Source organism: Peromyscus leucopus, chromosome 13, assembly GCF_004664715.2.
Source record: "Peromyscus leucopus breed LL Stock chromosome 13, UCI_PerLeu_2.1, whole genome shotgun sequence".
NCBI lineage: Eukaryota > Metazoa > Chordata > Mammalia > Rodentia > Cricetidae > Peromyscus > Peromyscus leucopus.
Window position 1 is genome coordinate 3671605 of NC_051074.1, and position 23360 is coordinate 3694964.

At 52.1% G+C, this 23360-nt stretch overlaps 2 protein-coding genes across 2 annotated transcripts; both read right to left on the reverse strand.

The window, feature by feature from the left end:
• Positions 1-998: 998 nt before the first annotated feature.
• On the reverse strand, positions 999-3897 carry LOC114697826 (alkaline phosphatase, germ cell type-like). Its single transcript, XM_028876163.1, has 11 exons — positions 3831-3897; positions 3631-3747; positions 3397-3512; positions 3049-3223; positions 2663-2835; positions 2312-2446; positions 2142-2214; positions 1881-2015; positions 1606-1797; positions 1374-1490; positions 999-1285 (listed from the first exon to the last, which is right to left on the reverse strand). The coding sequence occupies exons 1-11, from the start codon at positions 3895-3897 to the stop codon at positions 999-1001; spliced, it is 1587 nt and encodes a 528-aa protein (XP_028731996.1).
• A 4583-nt stretch (positions 3898-8480) lies between these two features.
• Positions 8481-12041, reverse strand: LOC114697827 (intestinal-type alkaline phosphatase 1). Its single transcript, XM_028876164.2, has 11 exons — positions 11891-12041; positions 11694-11810; positions 11465-11580; positions 11118-11292; positions 10873-11045; positions 10505-10639; positions 10344-10416; positions 10097-10231; positions 9818-10009; positions 9505-9621; positions 8481-9431 (listed from the first exon to the last, which is right to left on the reverse strand). Exons 1-11 carry the CDS (start codon positions 11961-11963, stop codon positions 9073-9075), a joined length of 1665 nt encoding a protein of 554 aa, XP_028731997.1. The 5' UTR covers positions 11964-12041; the 3' UTR covers positions 8481-9072.
• Positions 12042-23360: the final 11319 nt, after the last annotated feature.

Here is a 23360-nt window from a genome sequence, read left to right on the forward strand (position 1 = left end):
TACTGGGCAGTCAAGTACGTGAGCCAGTGTGGCATCTGGGGATCCCAAGGGACCTTGCTGTCTCTCTGGAACTGACACAAAAGGTGCTCGCTGGTGTTCATCAGTCTGAGCCCAGTGCAGTGGGAGGGAGTGAGGGCTGGCCCGAGTGCAAGGCCAGGTCACCTGTGGTAGTGCGCCCACCCCCACCCCCACCCAGAGACCACCCTCTCAATGGCCTTAGGCGAACAAGCACTAGACTGGTCTTGTGTAACAGTTGGTTTTATTGTCCCCAGGAGAATGGAGGGCCTAGGAAGGTGGGAGATGTTCTACATCTTTATGCTAGCCAGACACAGCAGAGGGAGGCATCTATAATCCCAGAATTTGGGAAGCTGAGGTAAGAAGATGAGGGACTGAAATCTAGACTAGGCAAGACCCTGTCTCAAAAGCTGGAGGAAAATGCCAAGTGCAGGCCCAGTAGATTGAGTAAGAAGCCAAGTGCTGCCACCACCCAGATAGATGCCGGGGTAGGGGAGAAGGCTCTCCGTGTGCCCGGCCTCTTAAAGGAGTCTGGATAAAGGTGGATGGCCTAATAAGCATCAGAGGATGGCTGTGTCAAAGCTTTACTGGGCCCGTTGTCAAGGTTCACAGAAGCCAACTGATCTGGCAATGGGGGCTGTCCAGCGTTGGTGACGCAGACACTGGGTCTTCTGGGCACTGGCTGAGCGGTGGCTGCTGATGGTTTCACCATGATCAGTAAGCACTGGAGTTGTCTTGTCTCAGTACTCAAGGAAGGGTGGTGCTGTCAGGCCTGAGGCCGATTCATTAACACTCCGTGAGGCGGTCTGTTGGAGCCGAAGGTGGGGCTGCGGTCTTGGCAACCCACAGCCCAAGTTTGATTGATATGAGACTCCAAGACGTGGAAGTGAGGAGCGAAACCAGAGGGACAGGTGGAGCCCAGAAAACAGTACTGGCAGAAAGCACTGTGGAGCGCTGGAGTGGAGTCCAGTGAGCTTAGGTGGTCAGGGCTCAGCTGCCACCATCAACATGGTCCCTGCCAACAGGAGCATCAGGGCGGAGGTCTGGCCCCGGCTCGCCGCACTGCTCTGGCCGGCAGGGGGCGCCAGGCCGCAGTCGGTGTAGGGCTCCAGGCAGCCTGCAAAGGCCATGACGTGCGCGATGTAGTTCTGCTCCTGCACTCCGTGCACCAGGTGTGCCTGCGGGCCACGCGCGAATATCGCCACGTCCTCCCCGCCGTGGGTCTCCAAGGACAGCGGTACAGCCGCCTGCTGCTGGTACGTGGGGTCACCTGCAAAGAAGGGGTGTTCAGAGCAGTGGCTTCCACCTCTGTGAGTACGCTCAGCTCCTGCCCCATGCTGACAACCCACAGGACTTACGGCTCTCCCTGTCAGTGACATCTGGCCGGACACCTTTCTGGAGTTGATAGCCGGGCCCGTTGCCATATAGGATGGAGGTAAAGGATCTGCCGTCCTGAGCCTTGAAGGGAGCTAGCCCTGCAGGGAGAGGGGATGATTGTTTTTCAGACTGACTTCGGCACACCTTCACCTTTTGCCTGGTCACCAGATCCCTACATGGCAACACTATCTGCCCCCTCCCCACCACACCTACCGAAGATGGAGGTCCCCCGAAGTGTGTAGCCACCAAAGGAGAAGACGTGGGAGTGGTCAGCAGTGACAAGGATCATCGTGTCCTGCTCACTGGTGAGCTGGTCCGCCTTATCAATGGCCGAGTCGAACATGATGGTCTCAGTCAGTGCACGGTAGGCCGTGCCCTCATGATGACCATGGTCAATGCGGCCCCCTGCAGTAAACCAGTGGTGGGGAGATGTTCGAGTCTGCCCTGGACCCTGCTTCCTCCTTTTTTCTCCAGGCTCAACCACTCACCTTCCACAAAGAGGTAGAAGCCTCGGGGGTTCCTGCTCAGCATGCGCACGGCCACCTCTGTCATCTCCGCCAGGGAGGGGTCCTGGGTAGGGTCTCGGTAGATGTCATATTTCATGTGTTCAGGCTCAAAGAGGCCTGAAGAATTAAAAAATCCATGGTGAACACCAGACAGGGGATTAAGGACACACACACCCCACCCACGCACACACATGCACAATTTCCTAATGGAGGGGTTCCAGGGCAAGAAATAGGAATTATTACCCATGAGGTGTGTCACAGATGGGTCCAGGGACGCCTGAATGAGCTCTGTGCGGTTCCAAACATACCGGGCCCCCTGCAGAGACACAGCCAGTCTATTAAGAACATGCCTTCGGATGCACACCCCTACCAATCCCTGCTGTGACCTTTGCCCTAGCCTCCCCCCCCCATACCTGATACTTTGCCAGCCACTCTTGAACGAGGTTCTGTCCATCCAGCCTGGTTCCAGCCTGGCCAGCGTTAGCTGGATATTCCTGGTCTGGTGTTCCCTTGGGAAACATGAACTTGCGGCCACCACCGAGGATCACCTATGATCAGAGGTGAATTGGGACCTAAGTGATCCTCTCTTCTTTCCCAACAGCACCCGGTCCCCACAGGTCTGAGGGAAGGGACTTTCTCGGCTGCATCTTCTCTACCCAACCCCTCTGCTGACCTACAGGACTCACAGCTCAGGCTGAGGGCTGCCTATACTGCAGTGAGTGACACCTTGCTCCAGCCCCACTCCCCCCATGTCTGGAGCTCACATCAATGTCCATGTTGGAGATGAGCTGTAGAGCGATGTCCTTGCAGCCCTCCTGCACCGCAGAAGGAGGCATTTCTGCATCCGAGTACCAGTTACGGTTCACCGTGTGTGCGTAGGTGCCAGCTGGAGAACCGTGCTGCACCGACGTGGTGGTGACCACTCCCACAGACTTTCCTGGAAATGACAGGAATCAGGTGGGCAACCTAGTGCTACATACAAGCCTGCTCTAGCCCCTTAGCCAGGCCCCAACCCACTTGTGCTTTGGGTTTTGTTATTGTTTTGCACAAGTCCTCACTCTGTAGACCAGGCTGGCCTTGAACTCAGATCTGCCTGCCTCTGTCTCCCAAGTGCTGGGATCAATGGCGTGTGCTTCCACACCCAGCTCACCTGCTTTCTTTGCCCGATACATCACTGAGATGACCTCGTTGCCAAATGTGGTGTTGCACTGGTCGAATCGGGCAGCTGCGCTCAAGCCAATGGTCTTGTAGTTGGCCTTGACCCCACAGAGATAGGCGGTGGCTGTGCCTGCACTGTCTGGGACCTGTCTGTCCACGTTGTATGTCTGGGGACAGAGACACTCTCAGCTGTGTCCCTACTGGTAGACATCAGTCCTTGCTTCCTGAGACATGTTCACTGTGCTGGTTGCCAACTTGGACCCCAGATGTTCTGGGTTCTTCCTCCTCCAGCCATGCCCAGTCCCCCCCACCCCCATCCCAGATGTGTCCCAGTACTCACCTTGGACAGAGCCATGTATGGGAAGCGGTCCATGGCTAGGGGTGTCTCAGGTCCTAGATGGCCTCCCATCTGTCCCTTTAGGATCCTGGTGGCTGTCACTGTGGGCACCCCCATCCCTGAAGGAGCAAAACCTGATCAGAGCTGAGCTCCCAGATCTTCCTGGACCCATCAGCGGCCTTGGGTACCTGGAGAGCAAGGGCCCCAAAGGAGGAAGGGCCCCAAAGGACCACTCACCGTCCCCCAGGAAGATGATGAGGTTCTTGGCTGATGTCTGAATGGGCTGCAGCTTCTTGGCAGCACTCAGGGCCTCGGCTGCCTTTTGGTTCCAGAAGGCTGGGTTCTCCTCCTCCACTGGCCAAGGGAATAGCAGAGGAAGGGTCAGACGGGAGGCCCAGGGGTGTGAATGGAGCATGCCTCTGAAGGAGCCTTATTACCTGGGATGACGCTAAGTGACAACTGTAGTCTGAGACCCAGCAGCAGCAGCGGCCAGGCTCCCCGCATGGCTGGGGCTGGTGGTGGTGGCTCTGAGGATCGTCAAGGGTGAAGTTGGAAGACCAGAATACTAACTGGGTCTCTGACTGCCTGGCCTTAAATAGGGAAAGACTGAGTTCCTGTTTGGAAGGCTCAGGGGCCCTCCCTAATTCTCAGGCTCTACCCCAGCCCCACCCCGCCCTGTGGACTGAAGCGTGTCAGGCTTAAGAAGGTGGCTGGATATGGAAGTCCAGACCAACGTCCTGAATCTGGAGCTACAGTGGGTCCGAGGCATCTCCCCGCCGCCCCCCCCCCATTAGGTGGGAGGCTGAGGCAGTTACTGTAATCTTTTTTTTTTTTTTTTTTTTTTTTTTTTTTTTTTTTTTTTTTTGGTTTTTTGAGACAGGGTTTCTCTGTGTAGCTTTGCGCCTTTCGTGGAACTCACTCTGTAGCCCAGGCTAGCCTTGAACTCACAGAGATCCGCCTGCCTCTGCCTCCCGAGTGCTGGGATTAAAGGCGTGCGCCACCACCGCCGCCGCCGCCGCCACCTGGCCCAGTTACTGTAATCCTATACAGCAGTGCTCATCAATCCTCTTCTACTCTGTCCCTTGAGGATCCATCACGTTTCTTGTTTCAGTGAGAGTTACTCCCAATTTCCTCTCCCCTGGACTTGGAGCAGGTAAGATATTCGGGAGCATTGGCCAGGAGAAGTATTGAATTGGAAAGAATGAGCCGGTGGGTCCAGACCCTTGTGTGTTTGAGTGCAAACGGGCATGGAGGTTGGCCAAGGTCCTGAGCCAAAGCAGGCAAGGCCTGGGTCTTTCTGAGGAGCAGGCAGGTTTTCCCCTTGGTCTTAACCCCTACCCTTGGTGTTAACCCCTATCTTCTTGGACAGGTGGAGAGACCCCAAGGTGAGTGCTCTGCATAGATCCTGGACACATCTGCAAGTGTAGCCTAGGATAAGGAACTAGGAGCTTCCTATAGTGATGCAGTGATCCCACTTCAGAGTATGGTTTAAGCCCAGATTCTGTGTATGAGGTTCAGCATTATTCACTGTAGTCGAGAGGTGTGAGGGTAAGTCATGTGTTCATGGATAGATGAGATCACAGAAACATGATCCAGCGAGGTGTGGTGGCTCAAGGTCGTAAAAGCAGGTCTTCTGACTCTCAGCAGGAAGATGGAAGGGAGATTAAAGGCTATTCTGTGCTCTTGCAAATACATTGACTCAAAACCAACCAAACACTGGGCAGTGGTAGCGCACGCCTTTAATTCCAGGAGGCAGAGGCAGGCAGATCTCTGAGAGTTCAAGGCCAGCCTGGTCTACAGAGTCAGTTCCAGGACAGCCAGAACTACACAGAGAAACCCTGTCCTGAAAAAAAAAAAAAATGTTTGGCTGGGTGGTGGTGGTGCACACCTTTAATCCCAGCACTCAGGAGGCAGAGGCAGGCGGATCTCTGTGAGTTTGAGGCCAGCCTGGGCTACAGAGTGAGTTCCAGGGCAGGCTCCAAATCTACACAGAGAAACCCTGTCTCGAAAAACAAACAAACAAAAATTTTCATCTATACCTAAAGGCTATAGACAACCCAGATACTTGGGGCCACCTGGATCCCTGCGTCCACCTCCTGTCTGATTCACCTGACTATGGGGACAATAGCTGCCGTCTTCCATTGACAGCTCCACTGTGGGGTCGGAGATACAGGCCACAGAACCACATGAGGATTGAGACAGGAGGATGGGGACTTCAAGGTCGCCCTTGTCTGCATAGTGAGGCCCAGAGAAGCCTGGGATGAATACATAAAACCCCCGGGGCTGGGGCTCAGTTATTAGAGCGCTTTCGTGTGCCTGGAGCCCGGGGTTTCGGTCCTCAGTGCCACATACATTGGCCATAGTGATGCATGCCAGTCGTCTCCAGGCTCGGGAGTCAGAAGAACTGAAAGTTCAAGGCTTGGGAAGCCTGGGAGACCCTGACTCAAATGAACAAAACTGGAAACAGATGAAACAAGAAGCCAAAACCTTACCAGTGAATATAGACAATGAGAAATGTTCTAATCGTTCACAGAGATTGTGACTGGGGGGGGGCAGGGGGGCCTCTATTCCTTCTACTTTTAAATAACTTTTGCCTGAGGTTGGAGGACACCAGACTGGTAGAATTGCTCTTAGGGGTGGCCTGTCAGGGTCTGTCTACTGTCTGTGAAGGAGCAGCGATGGTTCCTGACTGCTTCTGTCTCCCAGGTCTCACCAGGACAGCTCTCTAGGAGCTTGGTGACAGTCCTCGACACTCAGGGAATACATGGCAGGGCCTGGGGATAGATGTGGACCACCAGAAGGTCCAGCATGCACAGGGACCACGAGACACAGGGCACCCCTGCCTCCAGGCAGGTCCCCCAGGCACAGACCGAAGCAGTGTGACTATCCTGCCTCCTGCTGAAGAAAGATGGTGTCACGTGCAGCAGACCTCATGTGATCAGGGGTTCCAAGCCCACAGGACCACCAGGGCTTCGATTGGCAGGCACGAAGCACCTGGGCCCAGCCATTTCAGCTCCCATCTAGCTGTCTCTCCCCTTAGGCCAGATCTGCCCGTGCATTTAAGGAACTGGAGGAAAGGCTCGCCCCCCCCCCATGGCCTTCTCAACCTTCCTGACTGAAAGGTCTCCAAGGAAGTCTGTCACACACAGGTAGCGCTGCTCCACTGAGCAGCGAGGTACATTGTGTTCTGCTGTGGGGGGGCCAAAAGGAGTGTGCTCACCACAGAGCTGGGGGGGGGGCACTGGCCATCTGCCGCAGGCTCAGCTAGGGTTATATGGAGAGCCTTCCTGTCATAGGGAGAGTCAAGCCCATAAAAGATGAAGCCCCTGGAGCACTGACTCTGTAATGACCGTGTAGGCTCTGAACACTGGGGCCAAAGTCACTAGCTACAAAGACTCTGCTCCTCAGACAGCCGCCCAGTGTGCTCAGGACATGGACAGCATGGCTGTGTTCCTCACTGTCAGGCTAGACCACACCAGGTCTAGTGTGAGTGTTGTCCCAGGGAGCTCCCCAGATGCCAGGAATCCAGGAGGTGGCCTGGTACTGGGGTGGGGGGTGTCTAGGAAGATGTGTGCTCAGGCAGAGCACTGGAGGAGGGGGTAAATAATTTTCCTGGAGAAATCAAGGAGTCACGCCTTGGAAGCCATGATCTCTACCACTTAAGTAAGGAAGTCAGAGGGAGAGGCAACAGCCCCCATGAAGATGGTGTTCAGATCTCAGAGGAACGTCTCCCACCCTCAGCCTCATGGAGAAGCCTCTGTTCTGGTGCAGATTCTGATAGCACACAGGGTGTCCTAGGAGCATCTGCCCAGCCTCTTCAGAGATCCCACAGCTAGCTGGAACAGTGGTTAACCAACGTGAGCAGCAGCAGGAGCTGGGGGCTGCCAGGCTAGGGCTGGGACAGGGACAGGGCAGACAGATAAGGACTGCCAGTCTGCTCTCCACCCCAGAGCTCTGTGTCAAAGTAGTCATCCCTCTGCAGGTGGGCATCTCCATGTACAGCAACGTGAGTCTGGAGCAGCTGGAGAAAACTCTCATATGAGGGATGTCCAGACCTGATGGACAGGCAATGTGAGGAAGGTTCTGGAACCCTGGGTCATCTTCTCAGGGATGTTCAAGGTTCCCTATGTCCCTGGACACCCATGAACTCACTGTCCTTTGTTTCCTACTCTCAGTCCCATGGCTGCATCTGAGGATGAGAAGGCATTGCTAGCTTTGAAGTGTCGTCTTCAGCAGGCATCCCAGCTCATCTGCTCCACAAAGTGCAGGTAAGGCTGTGGAGCGCCCACTCCTGCACGCCCAGTCCTTGCCTCAGGACCCTCCACAGAGACCCCCTGCCAGCCTCCTACAGCTATCTGCTCAGTGGCCTTTATCCTTGGTGCCTCTGCTAAAGCCGCACTACGGGAAGCAGGTGGGAGCATCGGAGCACAAATCCGGATCCCCCAGGTCACCTGCTGGTGCTCACTGCTGCCCCATGGGAGCTTGGGCAGGTTGGGGTCCTCCTCAACTGCCCTTGCCTCCTGGGATGGTGAGGTGGAGAGTCTGAATGTTTTCCAGGCAGGTGTGGCCACAGCTATCTGCCCTGACCGCCTTGGGAAGAGCCTCCTGGTCTCCGCCCATCTTGTGAAGGATGTGGCCCGAGAGACGGAGGACAGAGATGAGTCCCAGGAACTGCCATCAAGTCTGCCCGGGCCAGGCCAACTGCCACCCTCTGGGCATATGAAAGGGTGCAGGGGCTTGATCTGGCCATCCAGCCCTCTCCTGGCCTGCACCTGAGCAGCTTCTGAGTCCAGCCCCAGGCTGCTCTCCCTGGCCTCTTTGCCGCACCCCACGGTCCTACCTCTCCAACCAGCTAAGGGGCCTTAGGCCGGGCCTGACCTGTCTGTGCCGTAGCTTTTGGCCTTCTGGAGAAGCTTTTGGTCAGAAGGCAGAACCTGAAGGTTATGACTCACTCCACTTTTTCTGCTTTCACTCAACTCTCTGCTCCTCAGAACACCTCTCCCCAGCCTCCTAACATCCACCTGTCCCCTTGTACTGGGCACCCCGGGCGCCCAGGGTTTCCTTACTAGGAAGTACTGGAGGCACTGTCCCACGGAACACTTTATTTTATTGTTGTTATGTCTCTTCAAGGACTGGTAGCCCCAAGGGTGGAAATACTCTTTGTTCAGTATCTATGTGCAGCCTGAGATGGACAGGGGTGGAGGCCAACGTCTGCTTTGGGCTGCTTGCGGAGACCCCCCAGCCTCTGAATCTCTGCCTGATTTCCTTTCATGGAAAGAGCATGGGAGTAAGCCAAGGCCTGAAAAGCTAAGTTACTTGGGGCCCCATAAAGCGTGATGGTGTGAAGGGGAGTCTAGGGCAACCCTGGGCCTCAACCTCTTGAGTACCATTCGGTGTCTCCCACTCCGGAGACAGCCAGGAGAGAAGCAGAAGCCCTGGGCCAAGTTACAAAGCCCAGAGTGTTCTCTCAGAGGTGGCCGCTAAAGCTATGGGCTAAACTGGTGTCTCAACATCTGATAAGAGAACTACCAAACTGGGGCGCAAACCCAGCAGAGACCTAGGGTGGAGCATGGTGAACACGGGATAGACAGGGCAAAGGAAACCATGAGTGGGTGGGTGTGTGTGCGAAAGGAGCCAGCTGTGGGACCCTGGGGAGGAGCCCAGCGGGGGACTGGACCATCAGGATGTCACCATGACGGTCCCTACTAATAGCAGTGTGCTGACCAGCAGTTGCAGGGACAGCAAGACAGTGGCCTGGCCGACTGCGCTATTTGTAACTTGAGTCTCTCTCTGGCCCCTGGTGGTGGTGGTCTGGCCCGGGGTGGTGGTGCTGCTCTGGCCGGCAGGGGGCGCCAGGCCGCAGTCGGTGTAGGGCTCCAGGCAGCCTGCAAAGGCCATGACGTGCGCGATGTAGTTCTGCTCCTGCACTCCGTGCACCAGGTGTGCCTGCGGGCCACGCGCGAATATCGCCACGTCCTCCCCGCCGTGGGTCTCCGAGGACAGCGGTACAGCCGCCTGCTGCTGGTACGTGGGGTCACCTAGGGAAGACAGGGTGTTTAGGGGGAGCAGCGTCTGTTTGCAGCCCCAGTTAGGCTGGGCTAAGGCACTTACCACTCTGAGTACTGTTGACATTGGGCCGGTCTCCTGAATCAAGCACGTAGCCCGGGCCGTTGCCGTAGAGAATGGAAGTGTAGGACTTGCCGTCTAGAGCATTGGCTGGAGCCAGACCTGCATGGAGGAAGTGAGACACCTTGTCCTCGTCCTGACAGCTGCTTTTGGAGCGTGGGTGAGCTCATTTTGCCTGCTTAGTGGTTAAATTGTCACTGATCCCTACAAGGCAGGTGCTTCTTGTGCCATTTTGACAGGTGAGGAAACTGTCCCCATATACTTGAGGCAACACTGCCTGACACTGTCCCTGGCCTACCGAAGATGGAGGTCCCCCGAAGTGTGTAGCCACCAAAGGAGAAGACGTGGGAGTGGTCAGCAGTGACAAGGATCATCGTGTCCTGCTCACTGGTGAGCTGGTCCGCTTTATCAATGGCTGAGTCGAACATGACAGCCTCAGTCAATGCCAGGTAGGCCGTGCCCTCATGATGGCCTTGGTCAATACGGCCCCCTGCAGGAAGCCAGCGATGGGAGAGATGCTTGAGTTTGCTCTGGACACCTGGTCCCACCTCTTTCCCTGCCAGGCTCAACCACTCACCTTCCACAAAGAGGTAGAAGCCTCGGGGGTTCCTGCTCAGCATGCGCACGGCCACCTCTGTCATCTCCGCCAGGGAGGGGTCCTGGGTAGGGTCTCGGTAGATGTCATATTTCATTTCTGCTGGTTCAAAGAGGCCTGAGAAGCACAGGAATCCATGGTGACCACAAAGCTGGGAAGTGGGTAGGGCTCATGTGCACATACACACTCTGATGGAGGCCCCTGACAAGTGCAGGGGACAAGGACTCACCCATGAGGTAAGTCACTGCGGGATCCTCGGACGCCTGAAAGAGCTCCGTGCGGTTCCAAACATACCGGGCCCCCTGCGGGGACACAGCCAGTCTTAGCACACAGACCTGAGAAGCACAGTCCTGCCCCGGGCCCTGCCTTAGACCCTGGAACCCACATCACCTGGTGCCTTGCCAGCCACGCTTGCACGAGGTCCTGTCCATCCAGCCTGGTTCCATCTTGGGCAGTGTCATTTGGGTATTCAGGGTCTGGTGTCCCCTTGGGAAACATGAACTTGCGACCTCCACCGAGAATCACCTTTGGTCAGAGGATCCACACAGGTAGACTTAGGGCTTTATGGGCCCCCACCCCCTGCTGACAGACAGCTCCTGTGTCCCCACCATGTCTGTGGGATATGCCGCTCCTGGGCTTCCCACACCCCCTCACACGTACTCCAGAGGACCTGGAGTTCAGGATGTTTATGCCTGGGACTACGGCCAGTCCAAGGTCCATCCCTCGGTCCAGCCCTCCCCCTGGTTCTCAGAGCTCACATCAATGTCCATGTTGGAAACGAGTTGTGTGGCAATGTCCTTGCAGCCCTCCTGCACCGCAGAAGGAGGCATTTCTGCATCCGAGTACCAGTTACGGTTCACCGTGTGCGCGTAGGTGCCAGCTGGAGAGGCGTGCTGCACCCTGGTGGTGGTCACCACTCCCACAGACTTTCCTGCAGGTTACAGAAGGTCACCCAGCGATCCAGACAGGCCTGCCCTAGCTCCCAGGCCCAGCTCCAACCCACCTGCTTTCTTTGCCCGATACATCACTGAGATGACCTCGTTGCCAAATGTGGTGTTGCACTGGTCGAATCGGGCAGCTGCGCTCAAGCCAATGGTCTTGTAGTTGGCCTTGACCCCACAGAGATAGGCGGTGGCTGTGCCTGCACTGTCTGGGACCTGTCTGTCCACGTTGTATGTCTGGGGACAGAGACACTCTCAGCTGTGTCCCTACTGGTAGACATCAGTCCTTGCTTCCTGAGACATGTTCACTGTGCTGGTTGCCAACTTGGACCCCAGATGTTCTGGGTTCTTCCTCCTCCAGCCATGCCCAGTCCCCCCATCCCCATTCCAGATGTGTCCCAGTACTCACCTTGGACAGAGCCATGTATGGGAAGCGGTCCATGGCTAGGGGTGTCTCAGGTCCTAGATGGCTTCCCATCTGTCCTTTTAGGATCCTGGTGGCTGTCACTGTGGGCACCCCCATCCCTGAAGGAGCAAACCCTGATCAGAGCTGAGCTCCCAGACCTTCCTGGACCCATCAGCGGCCTTGGGTACCTGGAGAGCAAGGGCCCCAAAGGAGGCCAGCCTCGAACACTCACCGTCCCCCAGGAAGATGATGAGGTTCTTGGCTGATGTCTGAATGGGCTGCAGCTTCTTGGCAACATCCAGGGCCTCGGCTGCCTTTTGGTTCCAGAAGGCTGGATTTTCTTCCTCCACTGGTCAAGAGAAAGTAGACCCAGGTTAGCCCAAGTGGGGTTGGCAGTCCTTCTGTGGGAGTTAGAAAGGGGCCTCTTACCTGGGATGACACCAAAGGAGAGTTGTATCCTGAGACCCAACAAGAACAGCAGCAGCACCCGGTCTCCCTGCATGGCTGGCGCTATGAGGAGGCTGCCCAGCTAGAGAGCCAAGGGACCAGCTACCGCTTAGCCTGCCTGGACTCAAGTCTGAGAAGGACTTTGTTCCTGGCAGTAAAGGGTCCATGTCCCTCCCCTAGAAGCAAAGTCACCCTGGCCCCACCCTTGGCCTGTGAACTGAAGTCTGGCTATTAGGGTGTGACTGGGCCAGGGGTCCTGTGACTCCACCGGCTGGATGGGAGGCTAGGGGGAGATCCTGGATGGGACACTTGTGCTGTGTGCTGCTGGGGCCACCCTCTACTCATGAGTGTCTTGTCAGGAATTCCTCACACTATCTGAGAACCAGCTGGAGATAGGCTCCGCTCTGGGCTCTCCAAGTAGGTGGGAGTCCAAGCCCCCAGCCTAGGCCAGGACCTGGGTTTGGTTCCCTGGATCAATCCCCCCTGATAAGCACAGAGAGAGGCCTGAATACCCTGCCTACAGCTGTCTTCTCACTAGCCTTGCTTGGGGCAGCTGGCACATTCAGGATCTGGTCCCAAAGTGACTGCTATGTGGGATAAACAGCGCTGATGGGACTACCCAGCATGGAAGCCTTGTCCGTGTCTTTCTTCAGTTGGTGGTGGTGTGCTGGGCCTGCCCTGTAGACCTCACAGGTGTGTGTCTTTCATGTGCATTCCACCTGGGGCTGGAGCAGCAGGCTGGGGTGGGACTGCTGTCTTGGGCAGCCGTGGCATTGACTGGATATTTCCGAGTGGCCCTCAAGCTTGTGTGGGTACAATTGACCCCTGTTCCCTCAGGCAGGTAGATGGGGCCCAAGGGTGAGTCTATTATCCACAGGCCCTGGACACACCCAAATAGCCTCTGATAAGGAGTAAGAGACCGGTTCAAAAGTATTTCTGCAATTTAGCAATCCCAGTTCTGAGTAAGTAGCCAAAGAAATTAAAGCAGGGCTCCACAAGCTGCCTGTGGTAGTCCATCTCCACAATCCCAGCTCTGGGAAGTCAAAAACAGGATTGAGTTTGAGGATAGCCTGGGCTACTTTGGGAGAGCTTGTCTCAAATAGACAACAAAATTAAAAAGTGTCACTTGTGACTTAGAAGTGGAGAGGGGCTCCTAGGGGTGAGAGGGCCTGGAGGGGGGGGCTGGAAGAAAGGGAGGAGAGAGCCACTAAGAGAAATGTGGTTGGAAAACACACCATATTAAAACCTCGTTGCAAACTCATAAAAATCTGAGAACAGGGTAAGTGGGACTGGAGAGATGGCTTAGAGGTGAAGAGTTCTTCTTGTTCTTGCAGAGGGCCCAAGTTTGGCTTCTAAGACCCGGGTCAGGTAACTCACAACTTCCTGTAACTCCAGTGCCAAGGGAACCTAATGCCTCTGGTGTCCACAAGGCTCCTAAATTCATTTGCACACACCACACACAGAAACAGACACATTCATATACACATAATTAAAAATAAAATAAAATGCTAAAATATAAATAGATGGATGGATGGATAGATAGATAGATAGATAGATAGATAGATAGATAGATAAAAGCAGGGGCTCAGACAGATGGACTTCTGTCCTAAGATCGGCAGCCACATTACCCACAGAAGCCAGGAAGGAGAGTGTGTACTGTGGTCTGATTGACACGTGTCCCACAAAGGTTCAGGTGTTGCAAGTTCAGTCCTAAGTGTGTAGCTGTGCTGAGGGGTGGTAGAATTGTTTTATATAAATTTTATTTATTTTACATCCTGGCTGCAATTTTCCCTCCCTCCTCTCCTCCCAGTTCCTCTCCCTAGTCCCCCTCTGCCTCCACCTCCCAATCCACTCCTTCTCTGTTTCTGTTTAGGAACGGGTAGGTATGTCTCCCGTGAATATTAACAAAACATGGCGTATCAGGTCGCAGTAAGACTAAGCACCTTCGCTACCCAGTATAAGGAGTAGGGTCCCAAAAGCCAGTAACAGACTCGAACCCACAGTTAGGAGTCCCACAAGAGGATCAAGCCACACAGCTGTAACATAGATGCAGAGTGCCCAGGTCAGTCCCATGCAGGCTCTCAGGCTGTCGGTTCAATCTCTGAATTTTCAACAGGCGAAGAGTAGTGGATGGTGGCTGAGTCGCCGGGGCCACTGTTCTTTAGAAGATTAATGTAGTGTTCTTCTGGGATCCACGACTGTGCTGCTACGGTGGGCTGTAATGAAATAGTAAGTCCAGCAGCCCCTCCTTTCCTGGGTCCCCAGGCACCTCGTGAGCCTCCTCCTCTGCCATTTACCCTGTCACATCACCAAGGGCTCGTGGCAGGGCAGAGCCAGGTCAGTGCCCATTCTTGATCTTCCAAATCCTTGAACTAAGTAACTCTCTTTTTATTATATGCTACCAGCCTCCAGGTATTTTCTTATGTCAGTGGGAAGACTTGTTATACCAAGCATTTTAGATGGACGACATGCTCCATATACACAGCAGGTATCATCTGCCTTAAAAAGGGAGGAAATGGGGCTGGAGAGATGGCTCAGAGGTTAAGACTGCTCTTCCAGAGGACCTGAGCTCAATTCCCAGCAACCACATGGTGGCTCACAACCATCTGTAATGAGATCTGGTGCCCTCTTCTGGCCTGCAGGCATACATGCTGTATACATAGTAAATAAATGAATCTTTGAAAAAAAAAGGGAGGAAATGTGACCAAAATACATTGCATACATGTATGAAAATGTCATGTTGAAACCTGCTATAATGTATAATTAGCATATGTCAACAAAAAACAAACAAAAATAGCACCAGAAAGGAAAAAAAGGGGTGTAGTGCTCAGCTGTAACCCAGCATTCAAGGGGGTAAGGCACGAGTTAGGTGGAGTTAGGTTGCGGGTTATGCACCCCCCTCCTCTTGGAAAAATGCATCTCACAGCCTCAGGACCCCGTGACCCCCCTCCTGTGCCAGGCTATGTGGACTCCCATCTCTGAACAAGGTCTACATTGTCTGCCACGGGTAACAATCAAATTCAGACTGTTTCTATTCAAATGTACTCCCAGACATGTCTAGAATATGAAGCATAGAAGGACCAAGCCGTCCTAAATGGGTTTGGGTACATGTACTGTAAAACCAAACCGTGTTCTCAGCAACATTGTAGGGAGAATCCATATTTACCATACCATGTCTCTGCATAATTGAGTATGCATATGATTAAAGTCAGATGCATTGTGGGAAGGGACATAGGTAGTAGGAAAAATGAATGTATGACCTAATACATCAATCAAAATAAGGAACCACCCAAGCTAAACCCTGTAGTGACTGGTGGTTTGAATAAAAATGGCTGCCGCAGGCTCATAGTGAGTGGCACCGTTAGGAGATGTGGCCTTGTTGGAGTAAGTGTGGTCTTGAAGAGAAAGTATGTCATTGGGGGGGGGGGGGCTTTGAGGTTTCAGAAGCTCAAGCCAGGCCCAGTGTCTCCTCTCTCTCTTCCTGCTGCCTGCCAATCCAGATGTAGAGCTTTCGGCTCCTTCTCCAGCACCATGCTTCTCACCATGACAATAATGGACTGATCCTCTGAACTGTAAGCCAGCCCCAACGAAATGTTTTCCTTTATAAGAGTTGCTGTAGGGAAACATTCCTCCACTGTTGGTGGGAGTACAAACTTGTACAACCACTGTGGAAATCAGTATGGCAGTTTCTCAGAAAACTGGGAATCGATCTACCTCAAGACCCAGCCATACCACTCTTGGGCATATACCCAAGGAATGCTCAATCATACCATAAAGATACATGCTCAGCTATGTTCATAGCAGCACTATTCGTAATAGCCAGAACCTGGAAACAACCTAGATGCCCGTCAACTGAAGAATGGATTAAGAAAGTGTGGTACATATACACAATGGAGTACTACTCAGCAGAGAAAAACAATGACATCATGAGGTTTGCAGGCAAATGGATGGAACTAGAAAATATCATCCTGAGTGAGGTAACCCAGACTCAGAAGGACAAACATGGTATCTACTCACTCATAAGTGGATACTAGATGTAAAGCAAAGGACAATCAGACCGCAACCCACAGAACCATGGAGGCTACATAGCAGGGGGGACCCTAGGATGACTGTGGTTTATAATAAGTTTTGGTTTTACTCAATCACTGGGCAAGCCTCAGTGAAACATTTCACTATTAGGATAAGAATTTGTACCGTATCAAGCTGATGAAAGAAAATGCTGGCTGTACTTTCAGGACGGGAGGCTAAAATCTTTTTAGATTATAAATTAGCCTATAGAAAAATGTCTGCCATAGATCAAACAGTGAAGGGGAAGATGAATAGGAATCTCACTTACACAACTTAAGTAAAACATAGCTCTCTGAACAGATGAAGATAGGTCTCTTCTGTATCCCAGAATCTAATCAATATTTATATGTATAATTAAGCTAGCATTTGGTTTAAAAGGGCTTTATTGGGAAATGTTATCATTTTTACTATTTTCTACAGAGAAAATATTTTACTGTTTAAAAATAACCCTGAACTTTTAAATTATAACCTGTTTTTGTGTTCAGAAAAAAAAGTTGCTGTGGTCATGATGTCTCTCTCTTTCTCTAGCAGTGGAAACTCTCACTAACAGTGACTAACTTCTCTTTCTTCAGAACTTCTTAAGAGACCTCACTTGTGCAGCCCAGGCTGGGCCTCTTTAACCTGCACTCATCTCCCCTTGAACAGAGTTACCTCGCTCCCTGGGCAAGCCCATGTGAGTTTATTACTCTCAGTTCTTGGGAAAGAGGCCCAGACTCTGGCACAGCCAGCAGTGCCGGACAAGTCTATTCACAGGTTTCCAAGAAGTTCAATTCTTAGAGACGACTGAAATCCCAGTGAGTGGGGAGGAGGTGGAGGCAGGAGGGTCAGGTGTTCAAGGCTACCCCACCTCCAGTCAGACCAAAGCTAATCTAGTATACCTGAAACCCTGCCAAAACTCAAAAGTTATCAGGGCATGGTGGCCCACACCTTCAATCCCAGCACTCAGGAGGCAGAGGCAGGTGGATCTCTGTGAGTTCAAGGCCAGCCTGGTCTACATAACAAGATCTGGGCCAGCAAAGGTTACATAGTGAGATCCTGTCTCAAATAAAATAAAATATAAAATAAAATGGTTAGATGGTAAATCCTATATTGCTTTTTAAACACACTTGAACATATTCAAAGATGAAAGGGAAAAAAAGAGCGTTCCTCCTCAGCTACCTACACCTTGTTCCACCCAGGTCCCACGGGCCGAATTCCCAAGCTTCTGCTCACACTCACTTGCCCCTGTCCCACGGGGCCCACCACGGTTCCTGCCCTCCCTCCAGCAGAACTTTCTGGAGCCCTCTCAGCTCTTACCCCAGCTCTGTGCTGCTGATTCTGAGTCACAGAAGCAAGACTAGGAGAGTCCTCAGTGTCTCTCACCGTCGTAGAACCCGGGATATAGGCGAGAGCACTAAGCACGCACAGCCCTTGGTCCAGTCACCCGGACTAAAATCAAAAGGTACTTAGTTGCTCCCATAGCGGCTACCTGGAGTGTGTTACCAAGCTGTGTTAGGGTAATTCTTTTGTTTCTCATACTCACCAGGAAACAATCCAGGGCCGAGGGGTGTGGGGGTATGGCAGTTGGTACAGTGTTTATTGCCAAGCATCGTGGCTCATAACTGTAATACCAGCACCCAAGAGGCTGAGCCAGGAGGATTGCCATGAATTCTAGACCAGCCTAGAGGCCTAGGGAAATATCTCAGTTAGGGCACATGATTGGCATACTGGGGCCCTGGGTTTAATCCCCAGAACTAGAAAAATATTTTAATTGGCAAGTATTAATTATTCGTATTGATGCTGCGTAGTTTGATCATTTGATTGTAACAATGGAGCCAGAGTAACTACGCTTTCTGTCTCTTAAGCATTCTTTGTGTTGAGAAAGGAAAATTCTAGACTAAAGGTCAGAGATGACTAGTCGATGGGCAAGTCCTTAATCAATTAATTAGTTTTATATCAGTCTATAGATTAGAAGTTCAGGACACTACACTTGGATGTAGCACATCCTGCTTGGAGATTAGGTCTTGTCCTTACTAAGGAACCACCTGACATTTTAAAATTCTGTATGATTATCATTGTGTGTGTGAGTGGGGGGTGTGACCCCACAGCACCCGTGTGGAGGTCAGAAGATGACTGTGGAGTTGGTTTTTCTCTTTCTACCTTCCCATGGCTCTGGGCGGTCAGTCTTGTGTGTCAGACCCCTCTCCCCATGGAACCATTCCACTCTCTAGAGCCACAGGGTCATTTTAAGAAACGGGAAAAGGCCGGGTGGTGGTGATGCACATCTTTAATCCCAGCACTCGGGAGGCAGAAGCAGGCTGGTCTACAGAGCAAGTTACAAGGAAACTCTAGAAAGAAAAAGAGAAAAGGAATGAGATAGAGACTGGAGGGATGGCTCAGAGACCAAGAGCACTGGCCGCTCGTCCAGAGGACCCAGGCTCCATTCCAGCACCCACGTGGTGGCTCACAGCCTTCTGTAACTCCAGTTCTAGACGATCCCATGCCCTCTTCTGGCCTCCATGGGCACAAGACACACAATGGTACACAGACATACATGTAGACAAAACACTTGTACACATAAAAAAAATAAAATAATTTTTAAAAAAGAAATAAGGTGGAGAGAACCCTGTACATTTGACCAGGTTTCCCTCATGGCTCCATCCACAGACATGGCTCCATTTCCTCAGTTTGTCTGGAGTATTTGTATGTATTCAACCTCATTACTTAACAATAAAATGGCCACATTGCTTGAGTTATCACCCAGGCCTATCCCTTCCTCTGGGACCTCCCTCCCTCCTCCTTACACTCTGTTCCTTACTTCCAGTGCTAATATTTGGACCCCTGTCTTCAGAATCTGTTGCTTCTCGTACATTGCAGCCACACAGCCTACCTGTATGTAGACTTTGGAGTGGCTCTTGGCACACGACATGATTCTCTTCTCTAAGAGCTGGCTGGCCTCCATTGCCAGGCAAACGGATGATGTATCACAGTGTGAGCAGTCCCCGCTAAAGGACCGCTGCTCATTTCCAGCCTTGCCCTTTAGGAATAAAGTGGCATCGAACGCTCAGGGCCAGCTTTCTATATGAACACATGTTTCTATTCTGTGGAATGAGCGCCCAAGAATGCTGTCGCTGGCCATATGGCGACAGCACATGTCGTTGGTTAAGAAACTGCTGGGCTGTCCATGCAGACTAGCTGCGCCATTTTTCATGTCCGTCTCTCCGTGTCAGGGACCCTTTTCTGTTGCTAGAGTTTTCCTGCCTTGCCCACAGTTAGGACAAATCTCTGTCACCTGCCAGTCCCACAGCCGCTCAGACCCAACCAAGTAAACACCGAGACTTATATTGCTTACAAACTGTATGGCCGTGGCAGGCTTCTTGCTAACTGTCCTTATAGCTTAAATTAATCCATTTCCATAAATCTATGCCTTGCCACGTGGCTGGTGGCTTACCGGCATCTTCACATGCTGCTGGTCATGGCGGTGGCTGCAGTATCTCTCCGCCCCAGCCTTCCGCTTTCCTGTTCTTTTATTTCTCCTCTCTGTTAGTCCCGCCTATATATACATCCTGCCTAGCCACGACCAATCAGGTTTTATTTATTGACCAATCAGAGCAACTTGACATACAGACCATCCCCCAATACAGCCAAGTGCAGGCCATCTCAGACACCTGCACTCAGGCCCATGGTCCTAATCATCCTCTATGCGGACCTGCTGGGTAAAGCCACGAGGAACCCAAGAAGGGCTCCCACAGGACATACAGAACATCCCACAGCACTTTTCCCCTTCCTGCCAATGTTGATGTATGACAGCCAAGACAGCGGCCCTTGACACCCAGGTACTATTCAGGAATGGGTGGGGGATTCCCATCTGGAACACACCTGCCAAGTGGGTTAGAGTCACACCAGGAAGACAGGCAAGAAGAGGTTCTCAGGGAAGACACGAGAATCACACTAGTTGCTACAAAACGATAACCTTGAACCACAAGGATTAGTAATGTGATTCAGGCCAGAGTCACCTGGGAAGTTGCTGGGCAGATGGCCTCAGAGCTTGGAACCAGGCACAGTGGCATGTGCCACCATAGAAGCAGAAGTGAATGTCTGTGAGCTTGAGACTAGTCAGTTGGTCTACACTGCAAGTTCCAGGACAACCAGGGCTACAGAGTGAGATGCTGGTTTTATTTTTTGGTTTTTTGTTTGTTTGTTTGGCTTTTTTTGTTTGTTTGTTTGTTTTTTTCGCAACAGGTTTTCTCTGTGTAGCTTTGGAGTCTGTCCTGTATCTCACTCTGTAGCCCAAGCTGGCCTCACAGAGATCCGCCTGGCTCTGCCTCCCGAGTGCTGGAATTAAAGGAGTGCGCCACCACCGCCTGGCTGTTTGTTTGTTTTGAGACAGGGCTTCTCTGTGCAGCTTTGCCCCTTTCCTGGAACTCACTCTGTAGCCCAGGCTGCCCTCACAGAGATCCGCTTGCATCTGCCTCCCAAGTGCTGGGATTAAAGGCATGACATCAGTGCCTGGCCTGTGAGATTCTGTTTTTAAATTAAAAAATAAATTCTTGGGGTGAGTTTATGGTGGCCTGGGGCAAGTGTTGTGGTTCCGGCAGGATCTTTTGTCATAGTTCATGTTAGTAGGCAGAGAAGCATGAGGGCTCTTCCCTCGCTGGCTGTTGCCTTCATTTATTATTTTAAATTTTTTTACATTTATGTGTGTGTGTGTGTGTGTGTGTGTGTGTGTGTGTGTGTGTGTGTGTGTGTGTGTTTCAGGAACTAGTGCTTTACTTCTACCTGTGGGTCCCTGTGTCAAACTCAGGTATGTCAGGTTTGGCGACAAGCACTTCTGCCCTGAGCCGTCCCTCCAGCCCTGTACTTTTTGTTGTTGTTGTTGTTTTTAATTTTTGTGCTTTTGTCTTTTGAGACAGGGTCTCACTCTGCAACCCAAAACCCACTGTGTAACCTAGGCTGGTGTTGAACTCTTGACAGTCCTCCTGCCTCAGCCTCCCACGTATTGCTAGCCACCAAGGGACAAGGATTTTTAAAATGAAGATGCAAAGTAGTATTATTAACACTATAATAACTTCAATTTAGCTGGATGTGGTGGCATTAATCACAGCTCTCAGGAGGCAGAGGCAGGTGGATCTCTGTGAGTTCAAGACCAGTCTGGTCTACAGAGAGAGTTCCAGACTCTACAGTGAGTCCTGTCTCAATAACAATGATGATGATGATGATGATACAACAGTAATAATAAACTTCATTTTGTGTAAGTGATTTTTGAAACATGAACCCGGACCTAAAGGTAACCATTCAAATAGCTATGGAGAATTAGGTGAGATGTTGGTCACACAGATATTTGGCCCATTCCCTTATTTGATGTAATTGGGTCTCAATTTCCCAGGAGGAATTTATGTAGGGACAACATGGAGTCTTAGCAATCCACAGTATTTTATGCCACTAACAGATACCCAGTAGAAAGACTCTTATCCAGCTTTACTCCACAGAGAGCATTTAATGAGTGTTGTTGGGCAGTCACAGTCCTTGCAGAACAATCTGGAAAGGCACCAACGAGGAAGATAAACCTCTAGTCATGTGTTTATTGGCCATATCAGAGTCCAAAGGATGTGACAAATGTATCAAAGCCAGAGTCCCAGTGTCCACCAGGCTGACCCCATTTGGCCACTCCCACTATGGCCTGCAGAGCTATTTACATGTGTAGGTGTTGACATGAGTTCCTCCATTTTGATTCTGATGTCATCACACCTGCATTTGGTGTTGCCACTGTTTTGCTGTTGTTGTTAGATATTCTGACAGGTGTGGGTGTGTGATACAAGGTGTCTCTCATGCTCTTCTTCTTTTTTTTTTTTTTTTTTTTTTTTTTTTGGTTTTTCGAGACAGGGTTTCTCTGTGTAGCTTTGCACCTTTTCTGGAACTCACTCTGTAGCCCAGGCTGGCCTCGAACTCACAGAGATCCGTCTGGCTCTGCCTTCCGAGTGCTGGGATTAAAGGCGTGCGCCTGGCATTCTCATGCTCTTCTATGGTTGTACTGTCCAGCTTTCCTGAAAATTTTCTTCACGTGCCTAGGCGGGGCTGGATGGCAGGCACACACTACCTGTCAATGATCAAAGGATGCGTCATCCACAAAGTCTATGGATACAATCCAGCCACATGCAGTCACCTGGGCCCCTGCCTCCACTCCATGCCCGAGTCACATGACTGTTGACAGTCCTGCTTCTGGGGTCCAGGGACTGTGTGACAGCAACAGTTCTGCTGTAGACTTAGAGATGCAGCTCCTTCCTTCCGTGAGTGGGTGACCCTCACCTGGGCGTCTGAGGGGCAGATACCAGGCATCAGTTAATCAGGGGGGTGGGGTGCTGATGTCATCGCAGGCCCAGCTTATCCAGAGTGGCGGTGACTCTCATCCCTGTGATGGACCATGTCTCGTCTCAGGGAAGGAGGCTAGGCCACCCCTCTCCTTCCCAGCCTGCCTCACTGAGGGGCCTTCAGGAAGTGTGTCATGGGCAGCTAGCACTTGAGCAACTGGACGCATGGTGTCCTGGCCATGGGTGACCATGAAGGAGTGAGAGCTCAGAGCAACAGAAGCTGGGCCAGCTGCAGGCTTTGTGCGACACCCCAGGAGCAATTTAGACATAATTGTTAAGAACAAGAGGATGAGGTGAATGTAAATGGGATAAACAATTTATAATGTACCCGTTGTGTTACTGGGGTCAGAGGCTCACCACTCAAAGGCCAATGTTCAGGGCACGGGAGTTGTAGGAATGAACCAGGCTTATTCACAGGCTGTCAGTCAGGAGCATAGAGGGGCGCAGGAGCACAGAGAGGCTCCTGTAGGGAAGAGGAAGCAGGGCAGGGAGGGTGCGTTCTGAAGTCTTCCTCATCTAGGGCATGAGCCTCCTTTTTACTCCCTGGTTGGAGAATTAGAGTGGACCTCAGTCTCTTGCAGCTAGGCCTGCCTCTCCAGCCCAGGCTGCCATGGAGCTCACTCTGGAGCTCACGCTCCTCTCAAACTTGCCCTCCTCCTCCTGCCTCAGCTGCCCAAGTTCTGAGGTTACGTAAAGGCACGCACCACTCCCAGACAATTACAACCTTCCCCATCTAGGTGGGACCTCTCATCAGCAAAGCATCAGGAAGGGCTGGACGGGCTGGAGGAGGAGGAGGAGGAGGAGGAGGAGGAGGAGGAGGAGGAGGAGGAGGAGGAGGAGGAGGAGGCGGCAAAGGGCATGCCTGTACATGGGTAGTTTCAGAACCTGTTCAGGGCAGCAGTGGTGACGGGTAGTTAAGAGAAAGTGTTGCTCTTGTCGAGGACCCAGCACCCACGTCAGGCAGCTCACAACTAACTAATTCCAGCTCTAAGGAACCTAACACCCTCTTCTGGCCTCCTTGGCTACCTTCACTCACA